Genomic DNA, 27632 nt, shown 5'->3' on the forward strand with positions numbered 1-27632 from the left:
GGTGTGGTTTAGGAGGTGGTAATGGGTAAGGCCTATTTCGGTTAAGGTTACACTACTATTTAGTGATATGGAATGTGCATTTCTAAGGCGAGCGAATGTTGCTTTGAGCTAGTTTCATCCGAATAGTTGGATGTTTCTAAAAGCCTTTCAAGTGTTGTGTACGTATGTTGGGATAAAGTTGACTTTGGTTGAGTTCATGTTCTTTTATCAAATGAAAGTGGGTTTGCCTATAGGTTGGATTTCATTGAATGGGTAGAATAAGAAAGGTTTGTTCAACCTATTTTCCTAGTCATCCAAGGGTTCCAATAACAATTATGTTTGTATAGAGTTGACTATTGACCATGAAAGGAGGAACACCTTGTTTCAAGACCCGAACAGAATGGTTAAGTCTCCTTAGTACTGAAGGGAAATAATCCTTATAGATTTAGTGGCGAAGGGTAAACAATAATTATTAAGGTTAATGTTAATGAGTGTTTGGAGTTGGTGAAGTTACCTAATCCTTTAGATGTGAAGGTTGTGCTCACGTTGTCGAGCATTGTCATTCTGGACCAAGCTTTGGAGCTTGAGTGTGATTCTATCAAGTATTTTATTTGGTTTTGTTTTTGTCATTGTTAGTTGTTGTGTTGTATATCGATACATTATTTGTTTGTGTGTAAGGTTGATGGGGAAGAACATGTGGAACTTGTTGAAAACCAAGTTTAAGGTTGGCGATGACGAGCAAGGGTCAATGGTTATGGATAGGACTATGGAGGAGGAGGGGTCAACCATTTTTGAATCTATTTTCCTTATAGGGATGTAATCTGTCTTATTTGGGGGTTTTCCCTTAATGCTAGTTGAGGACCAGCTTTTGCATTGACTTGTCTCATGTTCTCCATTTGAATGAAACTAGCGGCACGAATTCTCAATTCATTCATGTTTTTAGGTGCATGCCGATAAAGGTCTTTTGAGGAAAGGAGTAGCACTCCTTGCTAAGCTGGGATTCCTGTGTGATGCACGTGGCTTAAGACAATCTAAAGGGATTGTATGTAACAGCCCAAATTTTTACTGGGCCGTGGGCCCAATTCGTTGCCTGGAACGGGCCATTTTGAAAGTGAAACGGGTCGTTCCGGAATAAAGAATTTGCCTAAAAAACGTAGTTGAGAACGGGTCGTTCCGGTTGGAGAACGGGCCATTCTGGTTTGGAGAACGGGCCGTTCTGAAAGTAGAACGGCCGTTCTGCTGGGTTTTGGAACGGGCCGTTCCAGTTGAGATTTTTGCTTGGTTCTGGAGGGTCCAGAACGGCCGTTCCACTTTTGGAACGGGCCGTTCCGGGTTAGGTGAGGCAGATTCCTATAAATAGGAGGCCTTACCTCTCATTTTCTCACATCTCTCATTCTCTCTTCCTATTCTCTTCTGTTCTTTCTTCTTTCCCTCTTCTTCTCTCTGAAGACCATGGGGCACTTAGAGAAGGAGACCAAGAGATCCCTATTGTAGTTTCAACTGCTGTTTATCCAGGTACAGGGGAAAAAAGGAATTATTTATAGGTAGAGTTACATGAGGGAATTGGATAGAGGAAGAATCCTTTAGGATTATGAGCAATTTTATAATTATTTCTGTTTGGAGAATTATTGGTCTTATTTGATTCTGTATGAATTTAGGATTATGAATATATGATTTATTTGTAAAAATGATGCCCTGGGAGAGAGAACGAAATTATAGAAAAGTGCCTGTAGGCTAGATTTTGGAAAAATTGAAATATTTCTGTTTGAGGAATTAATGATACCATTAGATTCTGTATGTGTTGCGGATTAGAAATATATATTTAATTTGTAAGAATGATGATCTGAGAGGGAGAACGAAACTGTAGAAAAGTGCCTGTGAGTTAGGTTTTGAAAGAATTGGGGGTTTTATTGTTTATGTTAAAGTTATATGAAATTGATAATTCCATTGTTTATAATATTAATTTATGAATGTTATTATTGTATTGATTGATAAGAATGAATGATCTTGATGTGAATTACTTGAGGGGTGTGTAAACCCTTATTTTGTTGGGCTTATCTGTTGTGTATGTGAGGTGGAATTGTGTACGTGATGTGAATTTGAATTATGAGATGAGATGTTGTATGGATGTGATTATGATTGTGATTGTGGTGCCTCACATCAGTGACTAGGGATGGCACGGCCCCTGGGTAGGTGGTGCTACAGGGAGGGCGTGACCCTAGCATGGTGTGGGATGAGTAAGACAGTTAACACACACCACTTATGTCGATTATGGCAGCCCTGACATTGGGTTAATTGCAAGAGACTGTATGGATTGTAATTTGATTGTGGTTCCTCACACTAAAGGATCAAGGATGATACGAACCCTAGTAGTTGATGCTTCAGGGACGAGCGTACTCCTGGATGATCAGGGATGATACGAACCCTGAATAGTTGATGTTTCAGGGACGAGCGTACTCCCGGATGATCAGGGATGATACGAACCCTAGGTAGGTGATGCTTCATGGACGAGCGTACTCCTTAATGACTAGGGATGGCACGGCCCCTGGGTAAGTGATGCTACAGGGAGGGCGTGACCCTGGTTTGGTGTGGGAGGTGTAGTAACCCAATTTCGTCCGGGAAATGTCAATTTTTGTTTAAAAAAATAGCAAAAAAGTATGTACAAGAAAGAATAAAAAAGACAAAAATATAAAAGCCAAATGTAACACTTCAATTTTCATACTTTTGTGAAGGGTAATTTAATAATTTTCATATGATTTTAACAACTGGAACGGGCCGTTCCCAAACTGGAACGGGCCGTTCTAACCTATTAAAAAGAACTATAATTTCTAGCCCGGAACGGGCCGTTCCAAAATTGGAACAGCCCGTTCCGAAGTTGGCCATTGTAAGTAAAATTGTAACCCCGGAACGAGCCGTTCCGGATTCAGAACGGGTCGTTCCAATCCCTCCTGAAAGTCTATAAATAGCGGCCCTTGCCTTCCCAAAGGACACCTACACACACACCCTTCCCACACACATCTCCACCTTGGACCAGAGGGAACCCAGAGAACCCACTTTTGTAGCGAAGAATTGTGAGTATATTAAATTCATTTCTTTTTATTTATTTATTTATTATTTTTTTTTATATTAGTAATATCTGCTATTAATTCTTATTTATATTCAAAATGTGATTAAATATCAAAATATAGTGTTACAATATTTAATGTAAATATATGAAATTATTGTATCAAAAATTTTATTGGAGGAATGGTTAATTAGATGTGACATCTTTTTAACCTTTGAATTTAAAGTACAAGTTGTGACAGCTTATCTTTAAGTTTTTCCTCCAAAAACAAAAATGTTCAATCAAGAAATTTTTTTAACATCATAACATCTCTAGCAATAATTATAATTAAAATTTTATTGAATTGACTTTGGTGTACACCTTAGTCAATTTTATATTTTTAGGTGAATGAGCTGAGACAGTTCAAGAATCCTATATTTAACAAAAATAAAATTTAATTAAAAATATGAACACACAAATATTTTCTATCATAGAACTACGTGACTCTGATTCTTCATTACACATGAAGATACGTAGGAGCAAGAACTAAATCTTGTCGAGCCAAAAAATAAAAAAATATATTATCCTCCTTTTTATATAACAATAATAATTTTAACCTTTTTTTCAATGCATAATTTAAATTAGTTAAATAAAATATATTTGATAATTTTAGTGAGATAAATATTTTATAAATTATAAATAATTAGTTTGATTAATTAAAGGTAATCGTCTTAGGACGAACGTTGTGAGGTGCTAATACCTTCCTCATACGTAATCGACTCCCGAACTCAAAAGTTTGGTTTTCGTAGACTATTTTCTACTTTATGGTTTTTCCAATGTTTTTCCGTAAAAAATAACATTGGTGGCGACTCCTCTTTTTCAATTTATTTTTCGCCGTCCCGTCGCGACCGAGGTTGCTACAGATGGCGACTCCACTGGGGATATTTTTTAGAGTCAAGCCTATAATAATTAGTTAAACTAATTAATAATTTTTTAAAATGTTTATCTCACTTTTATTTTTTTATGTTCCTTATTTGTTGTTTGTCTTATATGCATGAATTATATAAATAGGTGTTGTGTAATTTGAACTTTAGGATATAAGGATTTTATTTTTTTTATCATATGTGCTATGTTTTGTAGATTGGATAGTATAAGGTTGCTCCCTTCACACACTTCACTTGCATAATTTTAACACGTTTATGAGTGGGGTCCTATGCCCGGACTTGAGTGCAACTTAGGATAGTAAGAGGTTGAGTAGTAGTAACCTTCTTGATGAACATCTTGTTTGGTTATTATGAAGGCCTCACTTAGAGTTTGATCCTTTCAAGGGTATTATCACCTCTAATTGTTTACCTATTATTGTGACTAATATCCTAAGAAGGGTTATTGGCTCTAGGAACCTGTTTTAGAACTATAGTCCCACCCTTTTGAGAGGAACACGTGTTAGTAGTCCATAGAATTTTCAACTTAAGGATACCCTTATTAAGTATCACAGGAGCAATATTCTACCTTTACATTCGAATGACGCAAAAAAAAAAAGAAAATTTTATTCCATTTCATAATACACATCATACATTTTTTTTTTAACTTTTATCATATCTCACGCCTTTCAATATAACACTCAATAAAAAAAACTATTCATGCATGCATTCATCTACATTTCATAATTCATTCATAATATGCATTTTACATCTTTGGATAAAAAATAATATCCTATAAAATCATTCATATAACTTCAAAAAATTGCAATTGTCATCATCATTGACACTTGTTTCTTAAAGAAAATAAATAAAGTTCTCTCTTGCATAATTCAAAGTAAGATCATTATTCCATTTGAACATTTAGTCTAAAATGCATCCCATAACATTCAATATTTACATAATCTCTCATGACATTCACGCATAAGCGTTATTTAGATTAAGTAATCATGTTAGGTATATTCATCAACATATCCATCGTCTTTTCTTATCATTCTCCATAATTGCATTAATTCACACTTCATCATCGCGAATCAAATACATTTGTTTCTCTAAAAACCAAAAAAACAAAAAAACAAAAAGAAAAACAAAAAATATTTTTTTCATTTCAAATTCTTCACTCCAACATTATTCTTTTATACATGCATTTTATAGTAAAATAAAAGTCTAATTATTTACAAAAAAAATATATACTCTTCTAATTTGATTATTTTCTTTTAAAGAAGATGCCAAGCAACAAATTTATGCAATGTCTCAAAAGAAAAAAAAGAAAAACAGGAAACAAAGAAAAATGGAGAATAACATGAAATTATTGGTCTCACTTACATTTAATTCTCAACCGAGAAGATGAGCTCTTTGACAATTTAACTTGTCAATTGACATGATTTTAAAACCATTGTTAACCTTTTGAAGTATTTATTTCATTAACTTGCATAACAAGTTGTGTTGTTATCTTCATTGTCATAAATTGTCTTTGTCCCATTACATCTCATAGTTTCCTCATTATTCTTTCAAAAATAAAGAATTTGTCCTCATAAAAAGTCAAGTCTATTAGATGATTCTCAATTAGCAAGTTTGGCAAAAATTTGAAGATTTCTTATCGAGACAAATTTATCATTTTTATGAGTATCTGGCCCACCAACTACCACATTTAATGGAGACAAGTCTTATGAGCAAAAAAAAAGAGTGAAAAATGTAAAGTCCGTTAGACTGAAAACCCAAAAGGGCGGTCTAAGCAAAATTTAGGACAAACAAAAAAAGAAAAAATAAAAAAGAAAAAGAGTAACATGGAGTTCATTAAGTTTTGTCTTAAGATTAACCTTTAAAAAATAAGTAGTCAAGATTTGAAATGATGTATGACCATCACTTGTCACCCAAATTTGAGCCTAAAAGTGAAAATTTTCCTCAAAAATTACCTCAAACAAGGCTCACCCTGAAAATAGGGGCAACATAATGTTCCTATTTCATTCAATTTGTTCATGATACCATCTAAACAATGGAAAAGGAAAAGAAGAGAAATGAACCAAAGGCATAAAGAAGGAATTGTTTTATCCTTGATGTTATTGGTTAAGATAGCTTCTTATGCTAGTGTGACAAGTAATGTGGTGGTTAAGTTCATCAAAATTCAACATCACAATCCTTCACCATATTGTCCTAAGATGAATGGGGCAGTAGAAGCGGCAAATAAGAATATAAAGAAGATTATTCAGAAGATGGTGGTTGCCCACAGGATTTAGCATGAAATGCTCTTTTTTGCTCTGCATGGATATCACATTTTTGTTCGCACCTCTACTGGAGCAACTCCGTATTCTCTGGTTTATGGTATGGAAGCAGTCCTTTCTATTGAGGTCGAGATACCTTCTCTGAGAGTATTGGCCGAAAGCAAACTTGAGGAAGCATAATGGGTTCAGGCTCGCTATGATCAGTTGAACCTAATTGAAGAGAAGAGATTGAATGTCTTGTATCATGGTCAATGATATCAAAAAAGGATCAAAAGAGCTTTTGCCAAAAAGGTTTGCCCGCAAGAGTTTCTAGAAAGAGATGTGGTATTGAAGAAGATCTTACCACCTCAAAAAGATTATAGAGGGAAGTGAACGGAAGATCTATTGAACCCAATAAATTCTGATGCAGTCAACAAATTCTATGCAAAATAATAACAAAAATAAAAAGCTCACTAGGCTAAAAACCTGAAAAGGAAGCTTAGGCAAAATTTAGAGCGACCTACTAGGCTAAAAACTCGAAAAGAGCAGTCTAGGCAAAAGTTAAGGTCTAAAAAAAATGAAAACAAATAAAAGAAACAAGAGCTCGCTAGGCTGAAAACCTCAAAAAGGTGGCCTAGGCAAAAGTTAGAGCAACCTGGTAGGCTGCAAAGTCCAAAAGAAAAACCTAGACAAAAGTCGGGGTGAAAAAAAGAGGGGCGAGGAAAAGAAATCGAATAAAACATTGAAGCCAACACTATAGAAAAAATCCTTGTTTCAAATAACCTTCAAACACACATTTGGGCCTTTGTATCCATCTCACCGACCAATATTACAACCCAGTAAAGTCCATACAGATCAAAAATTGGTTGTTTTTTTTAAAGTTGAGTCTTAAGACAAAACAATTGAACTCATCTATCATTGTTAACACGATTGCTCCAAAAAAAAAATATACAAATGCTCGTAAGACTTGCACATCCATTACATCATGGAGAAAAACAAACATCCAGGGAAAAATCTTCTATTCATCAATGTTCATTGATTACTATGCTCAATAATGAGAATCATTCAAAAGGATAGATTGGGAACAAATCACAAGTCATGCCTTCCTTTGATTCCCCCTTACCCAATTAAATGAGACATTTGTTTTATGTCTTACTCTTCCATCAATTCATACATCAATGTTATTTCCTTGAGTTAGAAAACAAAACAATCACATTCATCAGTGTCTCCTACTCTAACCCTGCCTTTCAAAACTAAATTGGAACAACCACTTCACACTGAGGCAAAAGATCTCATTGTCATTTCATCACCTTAATCTTTGATTGGAATAATTGTCTAATCCAACTTTATTCCCTATTTCTTCATAAACTGGGGCAACTCAAAGTACTCCTTTTTATACCGGGATAAGTTCTCAACTATCATCACATTTTCATTCCAACCATATAATCCATGTGTCTCAAATTTAATCAAGTCAATGCCTGTATCATCCATATTCCACCATTCTAAATACGGGTTATCCTTCTCATACGTGTCACTGTTTGATTCTATCCACTCGAGTCTAAAGTGATCATTTGCCTCACTTGTTCAAAGTCTAAGTTAGTCTAAATTCTTCCATGTTTCACTCCATCAATTTGACATCAAATTGGGGCAATTGCTCAATCTCTTATTCCCACCAGGTTCTCAAATCTTGTCATATCTTGGTGTAGTTTGCTCTATTTTCTCTACATCAAAATAAAGTCACGTTCAAATATTCTTTTTGAATAGTCTTCCAAAAAAAATCATTTGTCATTGTTATACATGTTGGTTAAATGATGTTTCAAAGGGAATGACAAGATGGTAATAATCGTTCGTTTGATAAGTTAGGCCAAATGAGTCTCACTTGATTCTAGGTGGGATAAGTTTGAAAAGATAAATTGTGAGATCATTTTTCGACGATTGACAAAAAAGGAAATAACAGGATTTCATGAATTTGAATAGGATAAAAAAAAAGGGTGAAAGGACTTTGCATAGATTTGCTTTTTCTAAAGAAAATAATCATTTTATGATTTTCTTTGAAAAGAAAAAAGAAACAAAATGAAATTTGTCAATGACACCTCATAAACATCCTAACACCGAATCAAGCATTACATCATTTGTATTAATATGTTTGAAGTGTTCGTTCATGTCCAATGCTCACTTGGCATCCACTTTGTTTGCATCAAAGTTTGGTACTTTCCTAATACATGCATTCAAATTCATCACTTGCATATAAAGTCTCGCATTTGTCTGGCATCTATATCATCTACTTTTGAATTTGATACATGTTTGACATTCATTACATCATAGTGTGGTACATCCATTCAAATCCAATACTTGCCCAACACCCACATTATTCCCATTAATGTCTAATACTTTGTTACCACATTCATTCAAGCCCAATGCATATTTGTCATTTGCATCATCAAAAGTTTGGTCCATATCTAACTCATGCATTCAAGTACAATACATGCTTAGCATCCACAACATTTGTACCAAAGTTCGGTACTTATCATGCACATGTAATCAAGCAATGTACTTGCACAACACCTGTATCACTTGTGTCAGATGTGGCGAGGTCTTGGCATAGTGTTAATTGTAAGATTGGTGTGAATTATGGATGTGGAAATGATATTGTTAATTGTAAGATTGACATGAATTATGGATATAGAAATGATGTTGTAAATTGTATAATTGGTGTGGATTATGATGGATTGAGATATGTATGTGAAATGAGATATGTTAAATGTGAATTGAGATGTGAAGATGATGAATGATTGATATATATATATATATATATATATATATATATATATATATATATATATTTATTAAATAATGAATTATGATGAGATTATATTGTGATGTGTTTGTATGTACTTTGCATATAGATATTTTCTTTTCTCACCGTATAAACTGTGGATATTTTAGGTGAAGAAGATCCGGCTACGAGTGGCATCTAGAATGCCAACAGTTAAATTATGGGAATGCTCTGATAGAGTGACATCGGGGCAGAGGATTTCTAGGACAAAATATTTATATGGATTTGGTATTGTAATAAATGATTTTAAAATTGTAAACTCTTAAATTTTACCTTTCAAGTTTTATTTTTCAGTCATTTTCTTATATTGAAGAAAGAACAGTTTTGAAGTTTTATGTAAACCCTTTTACAAACCCTTTGAAAGTTTATTCTTCTTAATTAAATTATATTATATATGTGTTGGGGTAGTAAGGGTGTCACATTGTACTCCTCCATTGTCGAGCTGTTAGTTCCTGAGCAAGTGTTGTTATTCTCTCGACATAGGGCATGGAATTCCTACTTGTAACATGCATAATCAACCTTGTAGCACACAAAATCAGCCTCTTGTTGTTAGAAAAGGGTAGTTAGAGTTTCTTCGTTACATTTTTGCATGGCCTCCATACATTATAGTAATACAACATTTGACAATGGAATAGGTGGGTCTATGGTAGTGGCAGTCATCATAGGTTCCACAAGTGGGGTTGTGGTGGTCGTCGAGCTGAGAGGTTATTGTTCGAGGATAAAGAATGCATTGTTGTTTGTTATGGAGATTCATGTTTTGTTGTTATTGATTGTCTAGTTTCGTGCAAAAACCATGTTTTGTCGGAGGATAGTCTTACTTCGACCCACAATAGGCATCAAATATTCTTATCAGAATTTGCAAGTGCTCTAATAACTAAGATGATATCCTTATTTTTAGGAGATACCTACAATGATGTCCCATATATAAGTGGTTTATAGTGTTGCGTATTTTTAGTAGATAATCTTGCGTGATCTTTGTTGATACACTCCAATGATTGCACATGGTGTTTAATGAACCTTTGGGGATACTACCTTTGAGATATTGTCCTTTAATATGTTTAAGATTCTTGGAGATATGATATGAAAATTCCTCCTATCAATTGTGTTATGGATTTAATGCAGGGAACTAATGGGACCACTTGGGCAATCTGAGCTCATTATCTCATAAAACATAATTGAATAAAGGTGATAATCTCATAAAACTTAATTAATTAGAGATAATATAAATATAAATAAATATATATATATATAACATACAATAAGATATTTAAAATATTTCTTTACTATGAATTTTTAATCGTAATACAATTTATTAATTTAAAAATACTTATATTTATTGTGAATCAACCCTTATATATTAAATATGAATGTCTTTTTTATGTGAGAGTGTTTTTAAGAATTTCTCTTTAATGAGAGAGTTTTGAGAAAATTTTCTAATCTCTTATTTATTTGTAATTTTATTTATTATATTTATAAATTAAATTTTAATAATTTTAAAATAAATAAACTCTTATTTATTAAATACAAACGACTATATTGCATTATGTGTTTTTAGGAACTTTTTTCTAACAAGAGAAATTTTAGAGATTCTTTAACCTTTTTCTTTTACATGTTTTTTCTATCATATTTATTTATAAATTAAATTTTTTAATAATTTTAAAATAAATTATTAATATATAATTAAAAAAATTGTTTGATTATATAAATTATATAAAATGAATATAAAATCTAATTTATATACTCACTTTTACATATTAAACGTGAAAAATAATCTTATGTGAATGTTTTTAAAAACTTTTCTTCAACAATATTTTTAACTTGTTATCTAATTCAATTTTTATTTATTATATTTATTTTAAATTAAAAATATAATTTATATATTCAAATATAATAGTTATATGTATATATAATTTATTATAAAATTTAGTGATGTATAATAAACATTTAGTTAGTAAAAGATACATACTAAAATACTAGTATTCATAAAAAAATATTAAAATATTATTTATAATTATAATTATATATACATAAATATTTATCTCGTGTTATGTATCTTATAAATATATTTTATCTTTAAAATTTTTCTAAGCTTATTAGAGTTACATACTTACCTTTCAATTTAACCTAGGGTTCCCTCTTTATAATTCACGGTTATCATCCAAAATTCAGGACTGTTCATTAACTTTGGGTTTAGATTTGAAATATTTTTTTTGTTACTATTATTTATTTGTCATCCAAATAACAGCTGGTCCCAAGATTTAACGCAACTACATACATAAGGCAAGATTTAAGCTCCTAATCTTACTTAAGCGTGGATCAATCCCTACTACTAAATAACACGCTTGAGATTTTGGCTTTTGCCTTTTGTTAGTTGTAAAGGCCACCGTGATGCTACGCCAATTGCCATTTGACTTTTCTCTCTCTTTCCTTTTCTTTCTTTTTTTCACAAATAAAAAATAATAATAATAATAATTAAAAGAGTGAGTGAGAATTGAGAAAACCAACAAAGAAAAAGAAGCAACGGTAAAGACAACTAAAGGCTAACTTTCCTTTCCTACTGTCCATCCACGTGTCCATTTCAAAACCCATCAACTTCCAAGATTTCAGCGTCGCATGTACTATAAGGGATAAATAAAAATCTAGGATCTACCATAATTTTGGGAGTTATGCTAATTTAGTCAGATGTATAGTCCATTCCAGAGAGGCAAAAGAAATAAGTAAAATATAGCGGGAAAAAAATGGATTAAACAATTTTTTTTCTAAATATATAAATATTCTTTTTTTTTTGTCCTTCAATTTTAATATGTTTATTTTTTATTTTTTATTTTTTAAAACATGTCAAAATTTATCCTTGGATTAATATTGTCTATTTTTGGTCTTCCATTTTTTAAAATGTGTTAAATTTATCTCTCCTAATTAACATTATTAATCCAATTTAACGAGTATGTTTTGAATATGTAAATTCATTCTCCTTGATCACTTCAAGCAAATAAATATTGAATACTAGAGTTATAAGAATGAAACTAGCAAGGAAGCATCGGATAAAGAGAGATGTTTGAGAATAAAAATCCTAGCATGAAAAGCAATGAAATAATATGTTTTTAGGATTTAAAATATCATATATGGGCCTTAGACCACTTAAGGATACATAAATCTCAAGTAAACATGTGTGATAACATGTATTTTGCTAATTATGATAATCGATAAATTGGATTAACGGAGTTAATGAATAGGGATAAATTTTGATACATTTTAAAAACTAAAAAATTAAAAATAAATATTTTAAAATTAGGAGACGAAAAACGAACATTTACACATTTGGGAAGACGAAAAAGATGTTCAATCCTAAAAAAAGGTAATAATAAATATAAAATAAAAATTTAGTTATTTGATTTTTAATAAAAATAAAAATAAATAAAGAACAAAGAAAATAAAAATTAAAAATTAGTCTGTTAAATTTGATTTCAATTGATTGTTTAATTTAATAATTGATTATGTTAATAGAAATAAAAGTCTTTTTTACACTAGATAACTGATTATTTACATTGAGTTTAATTATGTTTTTAGTGAGGTATATATAGTTTTAGTTTTAGAATTTAAAATTTATTTTTTTAAACTTTAAAATATAAAAAAAATTATTTTTGTCCCTTAAATTTAAATTTTATCTTTCTAATCTCTATAATTTTAAAAAATATTATTTTAATCTTTGTATATATATTGTTTATCCTTAAATATAAAATATATTTTTAGTCCTCAAAATATAAAAAAATATATATTATTTTAATCACTCTATTTAAATATCATTAATAAATATATCATACAAAATTCTTCTCCTAAAGTCATTGTTAGCGTAAATATCACATTAAATCAACTAATATTACATAATATTTTAAATATGTCACTATCACGTACCTAGACGGGGATGAGGACGGAGACGAAGATAGAGATGAGGATAGTGAAACACGTACCCGTCATCTTGTTGTCATCCTTAATGTGAACTAGGGGCTCTCCAAATTAAATTTCCACAAACATCCTTTTGTTTGAATTAGGTCTCAAATGGTCACATAATTGAAACTGTTGGAGTTTCAAGGGGTTTGATTTTAAAAAACAACAAATATTGATAAAACCCTTGAGTGAAAAAAACCCATTCCCACTAGACCAAACATGACACAAGAACCACTAAAGGTTTAGGATTTACTTTTTGGACCATGCTTTAAAGTTCGTAGGGATGGAAAGAGCAATAAACTTTGATCCCAAGCACCAAAAGGATGGTGCCTCTACTTAATCCACACGAAATATACTGGTGAGAGATTGCAAGTGTTAGGTTTTGTGTGACGGTACATAACCTAACAACTTTCAGTAGTGTGATAGGAATTAGATCAACATATCCTTTTATAGACTATTGCACACTCATCTTACTTCCTTAGTGGGTATTCTACAAGCCCAAATCCTTGTCAATGTAATTAAATATTTTGTCTAATAATTAAATCACATTTAGTTTAAGAGTAATGATACATGTACAACAAAATTTTACAACATGACATTTTGTATCCATCTCTCTATAATTAATGAAGTGATACAGAGAGATAGAAACAAAAGATGATGTTGTACAATTTATACAATTTTGTTGTACATGTATCATTACTCTTAATTTAATCACTTGTTCAAAATATTTACTTTATGCATGTGACCTTATATGTTCTCATTTAATTAGTAATAATATTAAACATTATAAATAATATAATGTTAAATATTATAAATAACGATCAATATCTAGCAATGCATCACTGTCACCCAACCAATGAGAAAATCAATTATTCAATTTTAACCTTGTATAACCAAATTTACCATAAAGTAATTTATTCATTCATCCATAAGCGATTGAACATGATACATAATAGTGTACTTCTCGTTAAGTTCAACAATTTATTTCTCGATAGTTAAGTAAACTTTTAAACACAAATAAGCCCAATATCACATATTGGTCTATTCTCATGTGGTCACACATATTTCACGTCTCACTCTATCAAGAGACCCAAACATAACTCCCATTATACATGAGGGACACTCTGCATATCTTAACATCTACTTTAATGATAATCTATCGAAAAAGATGGAAACATCTAAGTATAAATATATGTTTAGATCGTTGATGAGATCTAGGTTCTTTGGTTTGTGTGATTGCTCCATTATCATCCCAATAAAGGTTTTTTTACCATGATAATATGCAACCCTTCACCCAAGTGCTAAGGCACGAAGAGGCTTGGGATGAGGAGGTTGGTTGGCCACCTACCATGACAGTATTAGTCTCTCAATCTTAAGAACTAATGTTGAAAAATAAGGATGACAAGAAATACACGTACTCGCAGAAATCTTCAAATAAAATCTAGTATGAATTTTAAATAAACAATTAAATGAGTACTTGCTTAATAATATATCAGACACGATTAGTAAGGTACTTGTACCTGTGAATATTTGTATTTTAAAAATATTGTTAATTATATATAAGTATTTTAATTAAATTTTTTTTTTACACTAAATATACATTCATAATTATTTATTTTAGTTTAAATATACATTACAAAATTATTTTTTAATGTAAATATATATATTTTCTAAAATTATTTAATTTTAGAGTTATTTAATTTCTTACTTTTTAATTAAAATTTTACATTTAAATGGATACTTGCACTAAATTGAGTGGGTGATGTGAAGCTTCTACCTGCCCTTACTCTGCCTTGTTATCCTTAGTAAAGAGGCTTGGGACCTCTAGGTGTGGTTAATCACATACCTAAACACTTTAGTTTCTAGTACATGTATTTAAACATGAGTCCCAAAATTAACCATTAATAATTAATATATATATATATATAGAGAGAGATAAAAATATATTTTTTATTAGTCAAATATTATTTTAAAATTTTAACACAAACAAAAATTAAATAAAAGGTATTAGATTGATTCTCCATATCCTAAACAGACTTTATAACTACTTAAACAACACGCTCCATTAAGAAGATCCCGCCCGCACCGGATCCCGCCTCTCTCGCCCTAAACCAATGGTCTCCACTCAAGTGGGAAATCGCTCTCGCTCCCGCCACGCGCCGCGAGTGGCATTCCCGTAATTACACGACGCCACAGTGTCATTTCCCAACGCCCCCTCTTAAAACCTCAGCCCCAAGGGTTCCCTCTTTCTCGCGCAGCCACCCATTCTCACTCTCTCCAAACCTCTCCAACGGAAATAACGCCTCCGCCGCCGCCATCGCCATCGCCATGGCCGCGATCGCACGTCTCAGGGCCGCCGCGCCGCCGCTGAGGGCCCTCGGACTCCGCCGCTGCCGCGCCTTCGGATCGGCGGCCGCGGTCCAGTACGACGACGACGACGACTACTACTGCGAGGAGGTGGAGTGCGCGCCACGTGGCGCGCTGGACGCGCAGGGTTGCACGCCGGAGCGCGGAGTGCAGTGGGTGATGATAGGAGAGCCCGGCGCCAAGAGGCACCTCTTCGCTCAGCGACTCTCGAAGCTTCTAGAAGTTCCTCACATTTCCATGGCCACGCTCCTCAGCCAGGACCTCAACCCTCGCTCTTCGCTCTACCAACAGGTTAATAATTACCTTCTCCTTTCGCCTTTTACCGCTAATTCGGTTTTGTTCCCTCGTAATAATTAGAAGAGTATTTGTTTTGAATTTGAAGAAACTGGGAGAGTCGCACTCTCGTGTAATTGAGGAACAATTAATTAGGTCATTACCGTAGGGAAATTACGTGAGAGGTGTAAGGCATGCGTATTAATTATTAAGCTTGGATTTTAAGCGGGTTTCTTGTAAGAGTGTGACTAAACTGGAGATTCGTTTTAAATGGTTTTGATTTTTCCAACATTTTTTTTTTGTTTGTGACTTTGTGAAATAATTGTTACCAATTATGTTTTTAAGGGGGTTAACGGTTAGATAAAATTGGAATTGAATCCTTGCATCTTTTAACATTTTGATCGTCGAATTAGTTTCTTGAATATATCTTTCTTACAACCAATTCGGTTGTCTAAAATATTTAGGCGCTGAAGACTGGAGGCGGTGAAGCACGAGGTTCATATTATTATGAATTTAGTTAAGCTTATTCGATTTCAGTTTATTAAAAAAATTATTGTTTATTGAATATATAATGTCTGCTATCATTTTTAATGACATTATTATGTTTTGTGATTGAATTTTATACTGTGTTGCTGCATGTATTATTTATTTATTTATTTATTCTGTTGAATTTTCTTTGAGAGTGTGTGTAAAACAAATGATTATTTGAATGTTACACCTTTTAGCATAATGGTTTAGAGGCAGGAAGCTGCGGAAGAGAAGAGAGAACATTTTGAAATTTAAATTGAAGGAAAAAATTGAACTTTTACTTTTAAAAGTTTTTTTTTTTTTTTGCTCTCTTTTATTAAAGAAAAGAAAATACATCATTGCGCAACCTTTTTTTTTTTCCTGATATTTTCCCTCTGGTTCAGAGATACCATTTGGGCGATGGGTAGTGAAATTATTCTCTTAATTAATATTATTGTGGCATGGGGTTCTTCCAAATGCAGATAGCACATGCCTTGGATCATGGAAAACTGGTCCCAGAGGAAATTATTTTTGGGCTGCTAACGAAGAGACTGGAGGATGGATACTCGAGAGGCGAAACTGGGTTCATTCTTGATGGATTCCCTCGATCAAGGATCCAAGCTGTAAGTTGTTTCATCTTTCATAAATCATAATCATAAACTGCTAAAAAAATTTCAATCTTATTCATGCCTTGAAAATTTCGTGATATTTCACAGGAGATTCTTGATCACATTGCTCGTGTTGACCTGGTGGTGAATTTCAAATGTTCGAAAGAGGAATTAATGAAAAACAATCTAGGAACTCGAAAATTTAACTCTTGGAAAGAATATATTCTTATGACCAGCTCCAGGACCCCACTAAAACAATTCCAGGATGATCATGTCCAAAATCGTGCAGACGAGGTGGCTATTTACTAGCTCTCTCCCTTTTATTTCAACGAAATGATTGTTTTTTGTCAATTTTATGAGAACACTTCTTTTTCAAGAAAAGAAAAATATTTCTCAGACTCACTTATAGTTGTGCTTAGAATATGCTGGTTTGAGATACTATTATTTTGCCTATGTATAGTAGTCACTGCTTTAATACTTAAACTAATTGTTTGGGGGTATCTTTCTTTTCTAGAGCAAGCAGTTGGAAGATTACTACAGGAAGCAGAAGAAACTTCTTAATTTTGAAGTAGAAGGTGGACATGGAGAAACCTGGCAGGGACTTCTGGCTGCACTACATCTTCAGCATATTAATGATGCTCTTAGTTCTTCACAGAAGTTGACTGCTTGAAGGGCCACCAATCTTCAACGGCATCAATCTATTGTCGGCATTCTAGTATATGTGTATATGAGAGCTACAATTCCATAGAAATTGTGTTGGTGTCTAAGTTGTTGATTGTCTCGCAAAATTTTGAGAATGCTAGTTTGTTCTGTAGTGCAACCGTCCAAGTATGAAAAATCAATACGAATGTATGGTCCTAATTCTACTAGCTAGTTCCTGTTGTCTTTTTTGGTTTATTGTCCCCAATATAGTCTCTTTTCTAGTATTTTTCCTGGTCACAGAACACGTTACTCGAAGCACGTGATGTTGTAAAACTAAAAGTTTAGAAGTTGCAGGGTTTCTTCTGCTAGGATTGTCTCAAACATCATATATTATTTTGGTAAAACCGTATCATATTTGACTACAGCCAACGTGGTTCACTCAAAATTGCATTCATCAAGTCTTCAAAAATTTCCGCTTCTTTTAGAAGTGAATGTGCTTGAATTTCTTATCTTTCAAAGTCAGAATCAAACCAAGCAGAATCTGAAACCAATCACATAAATAAACCATTCAGAATTTAATCTAACTCACATGACCTTATTGTACGATACACGCGAAGACTAGAACATTATTTATATGCATTGCATGCTATTTTCACCATCTCATTTTCAATACTTGGTGTTTTTGCTCTGTTAAACCTAGAGTATATTTATCTTCCTTTTTACAGTGACCCCCGAGAAATGTTACAGGAAAAAGGTGACATCTAATTTGTGCAAAACGTCATTCACTGTTCATCCAAACATCCCTAAGGAGCTCATATCTGATGGCAGATTCATCGCGACTTTCTTTCCACTTCCAATTGTGCTTTGTTGATGCTGGTGAGGAGCCACTAGTCAATATTAAAGATAATGGATAATTTAATTCATCGAGCTCATCATCACTGGTATATGACTTTCTGACAACCGAAGATCTGCTTCTTCTCAGCTGAGATCCACTTCCAATCTCCCCAGTAATGTTTGTAATAGTAGCTGCTGGTGGAGGCGAATATACAATGGGAGCTGCATTGCATGGGAAGTTGTTGATACACTCATTTCCATCTTCAAGATCATCCTGCATCAAATTAAAAACAAATTTAGTCAAATTTGGTGGAGTTTCTTAATCATAGAACATTGTATATCATAATAAGGGAAAAATGTGTTTTTAGTTCTTATACTTTCGATCAGATGTGGTGACCAAAAATGGGGACTAAAAACACGTTTTTTCCAATAAACAACTATACATGTCAAGAGAAATTTCATTTACCCAGTTTTTTCATCAGGCATATATCCAAAGATATTATGGATCTATTTGGATAAATTTTTCTAGAAACACTTTTAGAATAAAAAAAAAAGTAGAAAAAAAATGAAATTAACTTCATGAACTAAAATGAGTTTATGCATAAGTTATTTTATAGAAGCTCTCTCATATAAATTCTCCAAAAAAATAAATTACAAATTACCTTGTGCTTATGCACAAGTTAATTTTAACTTGTGGAGAAACTTATTTTATTTTTCGCTTTTATTTATTTCTCCGATAAGTGTTTTTGAAAAAATTTATCCAAAGAAATCCTTAGTGTCAAACTAGAAATCCTATAGCAAATAATGAGAACAAAAAGGCAATTAAATGCAAATTTGTTTATCTAACCTGAGAGTCCAGAGCTTCAAAAACATCGTTGGGAATTGGATCAGGGCAAAACTCATCAGGGACAAAATTGTCTAGAATCTTCTTAATTAGCGATGCACTAAACATTGGGCACACCTTCACAAGCAAGGATGAAAGAATGACTAAGGAGAAGAAACGTGGCAAGTTAATTGAATGATGAAAAACAAAAGTTCATTGGCTAACCTCTTTCCTGATGGATGCATTTAACAGCATATCCTTAGGAAGCATCAGGAGGTCACTCAATGCATTAAGAAGATGGAAGGACTTGAAGGATGTATTTTGACTTCCATCATTACTGTGAAGGTCATCATCATCTCTATCCTCAAGTGAATCATCATCATCCATACCAAATAGGTCAGTCAGCCATCTAGACCAGTTACCAATCTGAGAATTCCAGAACACAAATGAAAAGAACATATCAGTTAGGACAATTTATCTCCATTGACAATATACTGAGCATATGCAATCAAACCATCCTCTATTCTTTTTTGTCAAAAAAAGAAAAAACCTCTAATTGCTCACTATATTAGTGGCCAACAGGTTAACTTATACTGCTGGCCTACTTTTAGAGGTACGTTCAAGACACAAACAGATATGAGCAGTATTAAAAGGAGTAAATTTTGGAATTACATTCATGAATAGACCAGCCAGATATTATAGTTCACATAAAATCTTCCTGAGATATATTACAGTCATCATAGAAACTTAATGAGATCAGAGAATTACCGCAGTTTTTAGCTGGGCACCAGCTCCAAAGCTTGATTTGCCAGGTGGAATGGGGAGAACCTTGGGATCGCTGATGGGATCAGATACAGGATCTGTTGGAATATCATCGGCAGATTCCCGAAGAACGGCATTGAACATAGCAACATCTAATCTTGCCACACACTGCTCCATTATCTAGAATAAATAAAAGTAAAAAAAGCAGTTTGATGTCAACTTCATGGCCTAATCTGATAAAACGTAGATATATATTGAATAATATATTCATAGATATCAGTTTTGCCGGGAAAGGGGTTTCCCATCCTGGAGGAGGAGGGGAATTTCAAATGTTTGGCTTCAGCTGAAGCAATTTGCAGAAATCATACTGGTTTTGCCCTATTTCTCCCATGAGGATTCAGTTGGAGGCACTAAGCCCAAAAGAAAAATTCGAACACTCCTTATTATTCTTTGTTACACAACCATCTATTTCAAAGCTTTTCTGCTACCCATGCTGACTAAACTGACAGATAAATGACAATTGAAAAGGGACAGTACAAAAGGTACTATTACAATGAAAAACTTGAATACCTTTTAGCCCAAAAAAATAGGAGAAAGAATGAAGGAACTGGATAGACTAACCAATCTAGGCAGCAGAGACAAACAGCCACACTCATGCCCTCCGGCTCGGATTGGACAAAGCCTTTCACAGGCTTCTCTAAATGCATTCTTCCAAATATCTAGCGATAAATTTCCCTGCTCTTGATCAAATGAGCTAGGCATATTTTTATAGTTTTTCACTGAATCCTTACGAGTGACCTTTGCATCAGAAAGCTGCATATGTGGAGTCAAAGACTGGACATCGAAAGAATGATCCATGTTACATGCTAATGGAATTAATATTAATAATGAGCTTGCTTGGAAACTTCAGGATTGTGGAACGGGAATACAGAATGGAAGTATTACCTGCCACCAAATGGATTCCACAATGCGTGAAAAGATCCAAGTTTCCACCTTTTCCAATGCTGATGTGAACACATTTGGGTCATCCCAGTTACTTATGCCTCCATATTCAAAAGCTGTATTTTCGCTTTTCCTAGGAGAGAACCCCCTCCATATTAATGGTTGTGTCATCTTGCCATTCCCTTCTCCATTCTTCCTTCTTGTACTAGTCCCAGCAGGATTAGATGCTGTCATCTCTTTGGTAGTTTTGCTTATAATTGTTCTCAGCACAATAGAATTAGACAACCAAAATGTCAACCTGTATCCAAATGCAAGAAGAGGTTAATCACCCAGCAAGTTAGCACAGTTTATGATGAAACTGCAGGTTCCAATTTATGCAGTAATGAATAATCAGCTACCTCTAATATCTAATTTGATCCATTTAGCTGAGATTTCATGCAGGATATCCACTTTATCTTCCATTTGTATTATCATATTTTTTTCTTTTGGTTTTTATATCGAGACTAGAGTAAGTTTGTTCTCATTTTAAACAGAGAAGTGCATGGCAAGTTCCACCCCTGTAAAGTTCTCTTCATGCCACACAAGCCTCCTGTTTTCTGAGTTAATTAATCAAAGACAAATAAACTTTTCTTAATTAGAAATAAATTCCAAACTTCACATGATGAAGCAACTTGTGATGGTTAATGTTCATGGACTTCTGTAAAATATTATGTTGACTAGTGATAGAACAATGGGAAATATACTAGGAATAAAATGAAGTAACCATTATATCCAAAAAGAGGCAGTAGCCAAAATAATTCAAGCTTTACCTTGGGACATCATTTCCACACGCCTTAGCAACAAGGGTTAATCCTGAAACAGCACTTTTAGCTGCCCCAGCCCTTCTTGCTTGTAGATTTTCTTTACAAGCATGGAGATACAGCCTGGAAAGGCGCCTTGCTGGAGCATGAACCTTACTCATGGAGCTTCCATGCTCGGCCACTACTGAGTATAAAGCAGCCTCAATAGCAGCAGCTTCTCTTAACTCTCCTTCAAGCATCTTTATCTTGTTTTCCAAGTGCTCAACCTTGCTGTCTAAAATGGCATTTCTGGCTTCCCTTGGATAAATCTTGGCATCTTTTCTATCAATGCTTCTGATGTTCCCTCCACTGTTTTGGGCATCTCCATGAACACCATTTTCCTTTACTTCACCAAGATGATTGCTACCAAGTGACCCAATAATCCTGGCTGAGTCTGCTGATGACCTTACAGACTTCACATGCTTTAATCTTTCATTTTTCAGAATATTACCTTTCATACCATTATCTGACCCACCTAAAGAATATGAATTGCTACTCAATGGAACAGGATCTTTTGCATCTTGTGCCATTGATTCATCTTCAAAATGGTATGGCTTATCATAATGAAACGTTTCATTTCCATGCTTATCACCTGCCCCCTCCTTCAGACAACATTTGTCAGCTTCCTCGCATCTCTCACTTAATTTGTCTTTTGTTTCTGAACCAAAGCTTGGATTCTTGTCCACAAGGCCATTACTATCTAGAGATGTAGCATTGCTAGAATACATGTCAAAATCACTTTCTTTACTGTTTATTTGAACACCCGTAACCATATTTCTACAATTGGCAACATTTTCAAAGTCCTCTTGGTCCAAATGTTCATGATCATAGCTTTTGGACTTGCTCTTAGAATTTTCCTCCAAGGTTGGGGAAGAATTAGCATTTGAAGAAGCAACCTGCTTTGGGTTTGTCATTGATTTATGATTGGGAGTGCTTGTCATAGACGTATGACCATTTACTGGACTCCCAACCTCAGAGGACACATCCATAGATGACACATAGGAAGAACTCCTCTCCAGTCTCTCATATGCATCTTGTTGCATGATATTCAACTTTTCAACTCTTGTCTCTGATGCCAAGTGATGCTCCTTGTCATTCCTACCACTGTTTTGAGATGGTCCATTCTGCAATCCAGTAGCAATTATTAAATGGCTTCATGAGAACTTTCTTACTATTGTTCTTAGACATAGCTAACAAGCAAAATGCAAGCATTACCATTTACCAATACCATGCTCCTTATAGCAAAATAGCAATTACTACATGGCTTCGATGATAATCTTCTGAATATATAACTACCTCACTCCTTTTATATATATATAAAAAAATAATAATAATTAATTCATCAAGACCAATGAATATAATTAAGTTAATTAATTTTAATTTACAGTCATAATTTAAATTTTATTCCAAAAACATTCAGAATTAAATGGTTTAAGTAGTGGTGATTATATTTAATGACACTACTAGGTCTTGCAATTCAAGGAATCATTTTTCCTTGAATGAGTGTGGCTTATATTATTAAACAGTCAATGAATGCATTCACTTGCACGGGGGAATGAATGAATGTTTCATTAATAGACCTCACAATAATAACGGTATAAAAGGAAATTAGCCAGTAATAAATTTGAAAATGGGTCTATATTTCTTATAATTAGGACAAAAAAAAATGCATCAATCTGTTTCTAATATGAAGGAGTGGAGGTAGTATTATATTTTGATATACCAAGCAAGCAGAATGCAATCATTATCATGCCCCTTATAGCAAAATAGAAATATGTAGGGAAACATGTAACATGATATGGATAGGAAACTGTCAAACTGAGATTTTATTGAAATCACACTAGAGATCCCCTTACTTACAGTATTATATGACCCACAGTGGAAGGGGGTGATCAGTGGAATGGTCACTGCACCAGGGGCTGTGACCTCCCTACCACCTGAATCAATCTATTCATGCTCCTGATATTTTCCATTCCATCCATTTAACCAACTCACTCATAATAGACTCACAATCTGATATAACAAATTAAAAATCATCCCTACCCTTGTTCCTCTCTGTTCCCACTCTCCTTGCTCACATGCTTCTTCCAATTGTATACTCGGGTAATGGGACGTGTAACAAATTAGGAATCGTTATTTTCCTTGTATTGATTCATAAAAACAATTTAATATGTAAAGGTCCAGTCAAGCGTTTGATGGCAAGTTCTAAACCTTGGTCAACAAGTGCAAAGCCTAGAAACATTTGTGATGAAGTAATCTATTGCAAATAGGGCCAGAGGACAATACAATTTGTCACACATACGAACATGGTTAAAGAAACAGAAATGCAAACGTCTACAAATCAGATAATGGATGTGAGAAAATACCTCTTCATGTTCCGGAGGCATGCACGCACTAGACTCAGAGGAAGTAGTGACTGCAGCCGCAGACGAATGAGAGGAAACATCATCATCAGTAAAAGAGGCAATCTCAGCTTCCTCAGCATACTCTCCATTCATCAATGCTGACACAGATTCCCTGTCATTAGTTTCCTTAGGCACCTCCTTCAACAAGCTGTCCTTCAATGAGGACCTAGCGCGACTCTTTTCAACAGGCTCAATCTGAATGAACAAAAGCGGCGGATCTGTGTTTCTGTAGTTCCTCTGGCAGTTCAACGGCGTGCGAATGCTCAAGGTCTCCCTAAGTATGCCGCAATCTGCCAAGTCTATGATGGCAGTCCCCAGCAACTGCCCTTTAACAGTCTTATCTCTTCGAGTCTCATACAAGTGGAACTCCAAGCAATTCTTCTGGAACACATCAGCAGTACTATTTCGTATAGATACATCCCTTGACAGAGTCACAGGAAGCCTAAATGACTCATTAAACTCAAGTTTCCCCTCACCAGCGCTAGAATTAGGACCAAGGGACGGCGAAACAAGACCGGTAGACCCCGAATAGCGTTCACCGTTCTCCCATTGTATCAATACAGAACGAAGGGTTCTTAGAGACTGTGATGGGGGCCAAGGCTTAATCTCCTGAATGTGAATGAGGTATTCCATCTGAATAGCACCACCACTTCTCCTGTTCTTTCCTTTCATTGCTGCAATGAAGATAGGGTCCTTTCAAGACACCACTTCTAAGTTCTAACTTAAATGCCGTTGAATATGTAGTTGAACAATCACAAGCCCTCTGAACTGCAACAAATCAGATTGAGATTTGCATTTTACCAACAATCCAAGTCAGCCAGCAAAGAGTGATTTTTTAACTCATAAATTATTATCAAGTACAGTTGACTCAAGGGAAAATTTAAAGTTGGGGAAACAGAAGAAGAGTAACTCTGCCAGTGAAGCAGCCACCCTAGATTTGGTGGTTTATCTTGAACTTCCAACACTCAATGTAAAGATATTTAAGACACTAAAATTTAACTTCACTTAAAGCAAGTTAGGTGCAGATAAATTGAATCCAACTGTGAGACACCAAACTAAAAAGACAACAACAACAAAAACAAAAACAACAAAAAAACACAAAGCATTAGACAACACAGAAAGGGTCAGATCAAGCATGTGCTGGAGAAACCCCAGTGATAAAGTTCAGAACTTGAAGCAAAAACCAAGTAGAAAAATGATAATGCAGAACATAGTGTGAGGTTAAATACAGAGGGAAAAGTCATGGAAAGTATGAACAAGAGAGAATGCTTGAAATGTAAGAAGAGTGAATACCGGGAAAGCAGTGGCAGGTAAAATCATAAAGATGCAACAGCTAGATGGAACTGCAAGAGGGTCACCACCATATCTATGGAAGAGTCTCTGCAAGTGAATCAAAATGGAGAAAATGGAGAATGTCTTAAAAGAAGATATAGTAAAAATATTCTATTTTATTATCACTGAAAAGAACATTACTATATGAAGCTATGAACAGAAAAAAGCATATTTTTCACGAGAAACAAAACTATTTTACTCATTAAGTCATTACATTATCATCTTTAAAAGTTCCAAACTTGGATTTTATAAATTATACAACTAAACTAAACTTTGTATTTCTTCTCTGTAAATAAACATTTATTTCCTTCTAATTAATCTGAATAAACAATTAACGTTTTATTGTAATAAAAGTTTAATAAACAATTAAAATGAAATAAAAATATAGAAAATTTACTAATTTAGGACCTTTACACCTTTTCTTTTTATTTGATTTAATTGTTTGTGCGGTTCTTGTTATGTGTGCGACTTTCTCGATACTGGGAATATGAAATGCAGAATTATATTTAGTGATAAAAAGGAAAAGTGGCTAATTTTGTATACCAAAGAAAAGGTAGCTGATAAATGATAATGATGTGGAAAATGTTAGTATTTTATTTATTATTAAACAATAAAATATTGTAATTAATTGGTTATTATTATTATTTACGATGTTTTATGAGAATTGACACTAGAAAAAAGTGTGTGTACGGGGTTACCTCTTATTGTTGGACAAGAATAAGTCATGTTAAACGGAAACGACGTCGTTTAGTGGAAGCCACCGAAAATAATAAAATCATGATGCTCGGTGACTGAGTCATGATGGGATGCGTGGACAGAAAATGTAGACCTCAATAAAAATATTAAAAATATTAAAAATCATATAAACATTAAACAGTTATATTCGGAAGGGGAAAAAGTTTTGTCACGCGCGTTCAAAGAACTAGTGCCTCTAATTAAAAATCTAATTATTTACATCACTATTTTCTTTTCTTATTTTACATTTTAAATAAAATAAATACAATTTTAGATTTTTAAAAGTTAAATATAAAAAGTAAGTACAACTAGTTAGTTGTCTATTCCTAAATGTAGTTGTTTAATTTTTCTTTAGAAAAATTTGTAAACACTTAATTTGTATAAATTAAAATTTAAATGCTCTCATTTGTTGTTTTATAAATATCTAAATCAATTTTAATTACTCCAATTTATGATTGTGTCTTTCATGTATTAAGCTTTTTGATGGACTAATATTTATTTTTAATGTAAATATCAATAAAAAGTAGTATTAATATTTAATTATAATTGTTTTGTAAAAGTAACAAATTGATTTTTTTTCTCTTAATTACTTTGACGCTTTAATTGAGAATTATTTTAGCTTTTAAGTAATTAAATTGAGACAGTAAAAAAAAAGTAATTAAATTGGAATCATAAAAAAAAAGTAATTAAGCTGGTGTTACTTTTCTTAATGTCAAGCTCAACAAATAACTTCTTAAATGGTACAAATTACAATGATTATGTCTATTTTGGCATCTACTTAACAAACTCAAATATATCAATGTATACTCTATATAACACTCATGTTTAGTAAGAGGGTGAGAGTTGGTGTGAGAGGGATTTCTTTCTCTTTTTCTCCTCCTTTTCTCCTTGGTTGAGACTTTCTTCTCCTTCTTCTTTTTTTGTAGCTAACCGGAACAGTTGAGTTGTTGGTTAGGTTTAGAATCGTATTGAGTTGTGTGGAGCATCCTTATTTTCCCTATATCTTGCATTCTTGCTAATTTAGGATTCTACAAGAGGTACGGGAAGCTTATATTATTTCTGTATGGAATGTATGTTGATTGTTGCATATGGAAATCTTTAATTTTGTATTGTATTGCTGATTTTCTTAGTGGCTAAGTTGAGGGTTGGGTTACCCTTGAAGTTGCTCATGAGGGGACAATGAGGAATGTTGAAAATTTGCGATTGCATGTGATGTTTTAAGCTACTTTAGAGTTATTTTTGATGCCTATATGTTATCTCATTGGTTGTATGTCGGTGATCTTTTGGTTTGTAGGGGTTTTGGAATGAAATCGAGTTTTGTTTAAGTGCAAAACTATGTTGCATCAGGTGTAGCCCAACCAGAGGGTTCCCCCTGTCTCCATGTCAGACACAAGATTAGTGACATCGAGAGTAAGAAGAGGGAATAACCTTGGGTTGGACTAGTGTTGGGTGTGATCTAAAAGGCATTAGACATGAGGAGAGAGACTCATTACTACTTGGATTCAAGCCGAACATTGATGGTGTGGTGTCGGACGTGAGTCAGGTAAAGAGCCTCTACCTGAGTGGGGTCAAATGTGGGTTT

The 27632-nt window shown here is 33.6% G+C and overlaps 2 protein-coding genes across 3 annotated transcripts; one reads left to right on the plus strand and one right to left on the minus strand.

Annotated features, from left to right (window-relative positions):
- The first annotated feature begins 15206 nt into the window (after window positions 1-15206).
- On the plus strand, window positions 15207-17605 carry LOC109801788 (P-loop containing nucleoside triphosphate hydrolases superfamily protein). The gene is made up of 4 exons (XM_020362913.3): window positions 15207-15639; window positions 16611-16751; window positions 16845-17030; window positions 17251-17605. Exons 1-4 carry the CDS (start codon window positions 15310-15312, stop codon window positions 17404-17406), a joined length of 813 nt encoding a protein of 270 aa, XP_020218502.1. The 5' UTR covers window positions 15207-15309; the 3' UTR covers window positions 17407-17605.
- Window positions 17606-17920: 315 nt separating this feature from the next.
- LOC109801789 (EEIG1/EHBP1 protein amino-terminal domain protein) lies at window positions 17921-25436 on the minus strand. 2 transcript variants are annotated; one of them, XM_083072398.1, is made up of 9 exons: window positions 25277-25436; window positions 23945-24746; window positions 21549-22702; window positions 20743-21037; window positions 20419-20631; window positions 19804-19977; window positions 19261-19461; window positions 19060-19173; window positions 17921-18486 (listed from the first exon to the last, which is right to left on the minus strand). In XM_083072398.1, the coding sequence occupies exons 2-9, from the start codon at window positions 24653-24655 to the stop codon at window positions 18157-18159; spliced, it is 3192 nt and encodes a 1063-aa protein (XP_082928524.1). In that variant the 5' UTR covers window positions 24656-24746; window positions 25277-25436; the 3' UTR covers window positions 17921-18156. The 2 variants fall into 2 exon arrangements, with proteins under 2 accessions (XP_082928524.1, XP_082928523.1); XM_083072397.1 differs by having other exon boundaries at window positions 23945-24751.
- Window positions 25437-27632: the final 2196 nt, after the last annotated feature.

Source organism: Cajanus cajan, chromosome 4 (assembly GCF_000230855.2).
Source record: "Cajanus cajan strain Asha chromosome 4, NIPB_CcT2T_4, whole genome shotgun sequence".
In the NCBI taxonomy this organism is placed as follows: domain Eukaryota; kingdom Viridiplantae; phylum Streptophyta; class Magnoliopsida; order Fabales; family Fabaceae; genus Cajanus; species Cajanus cajan.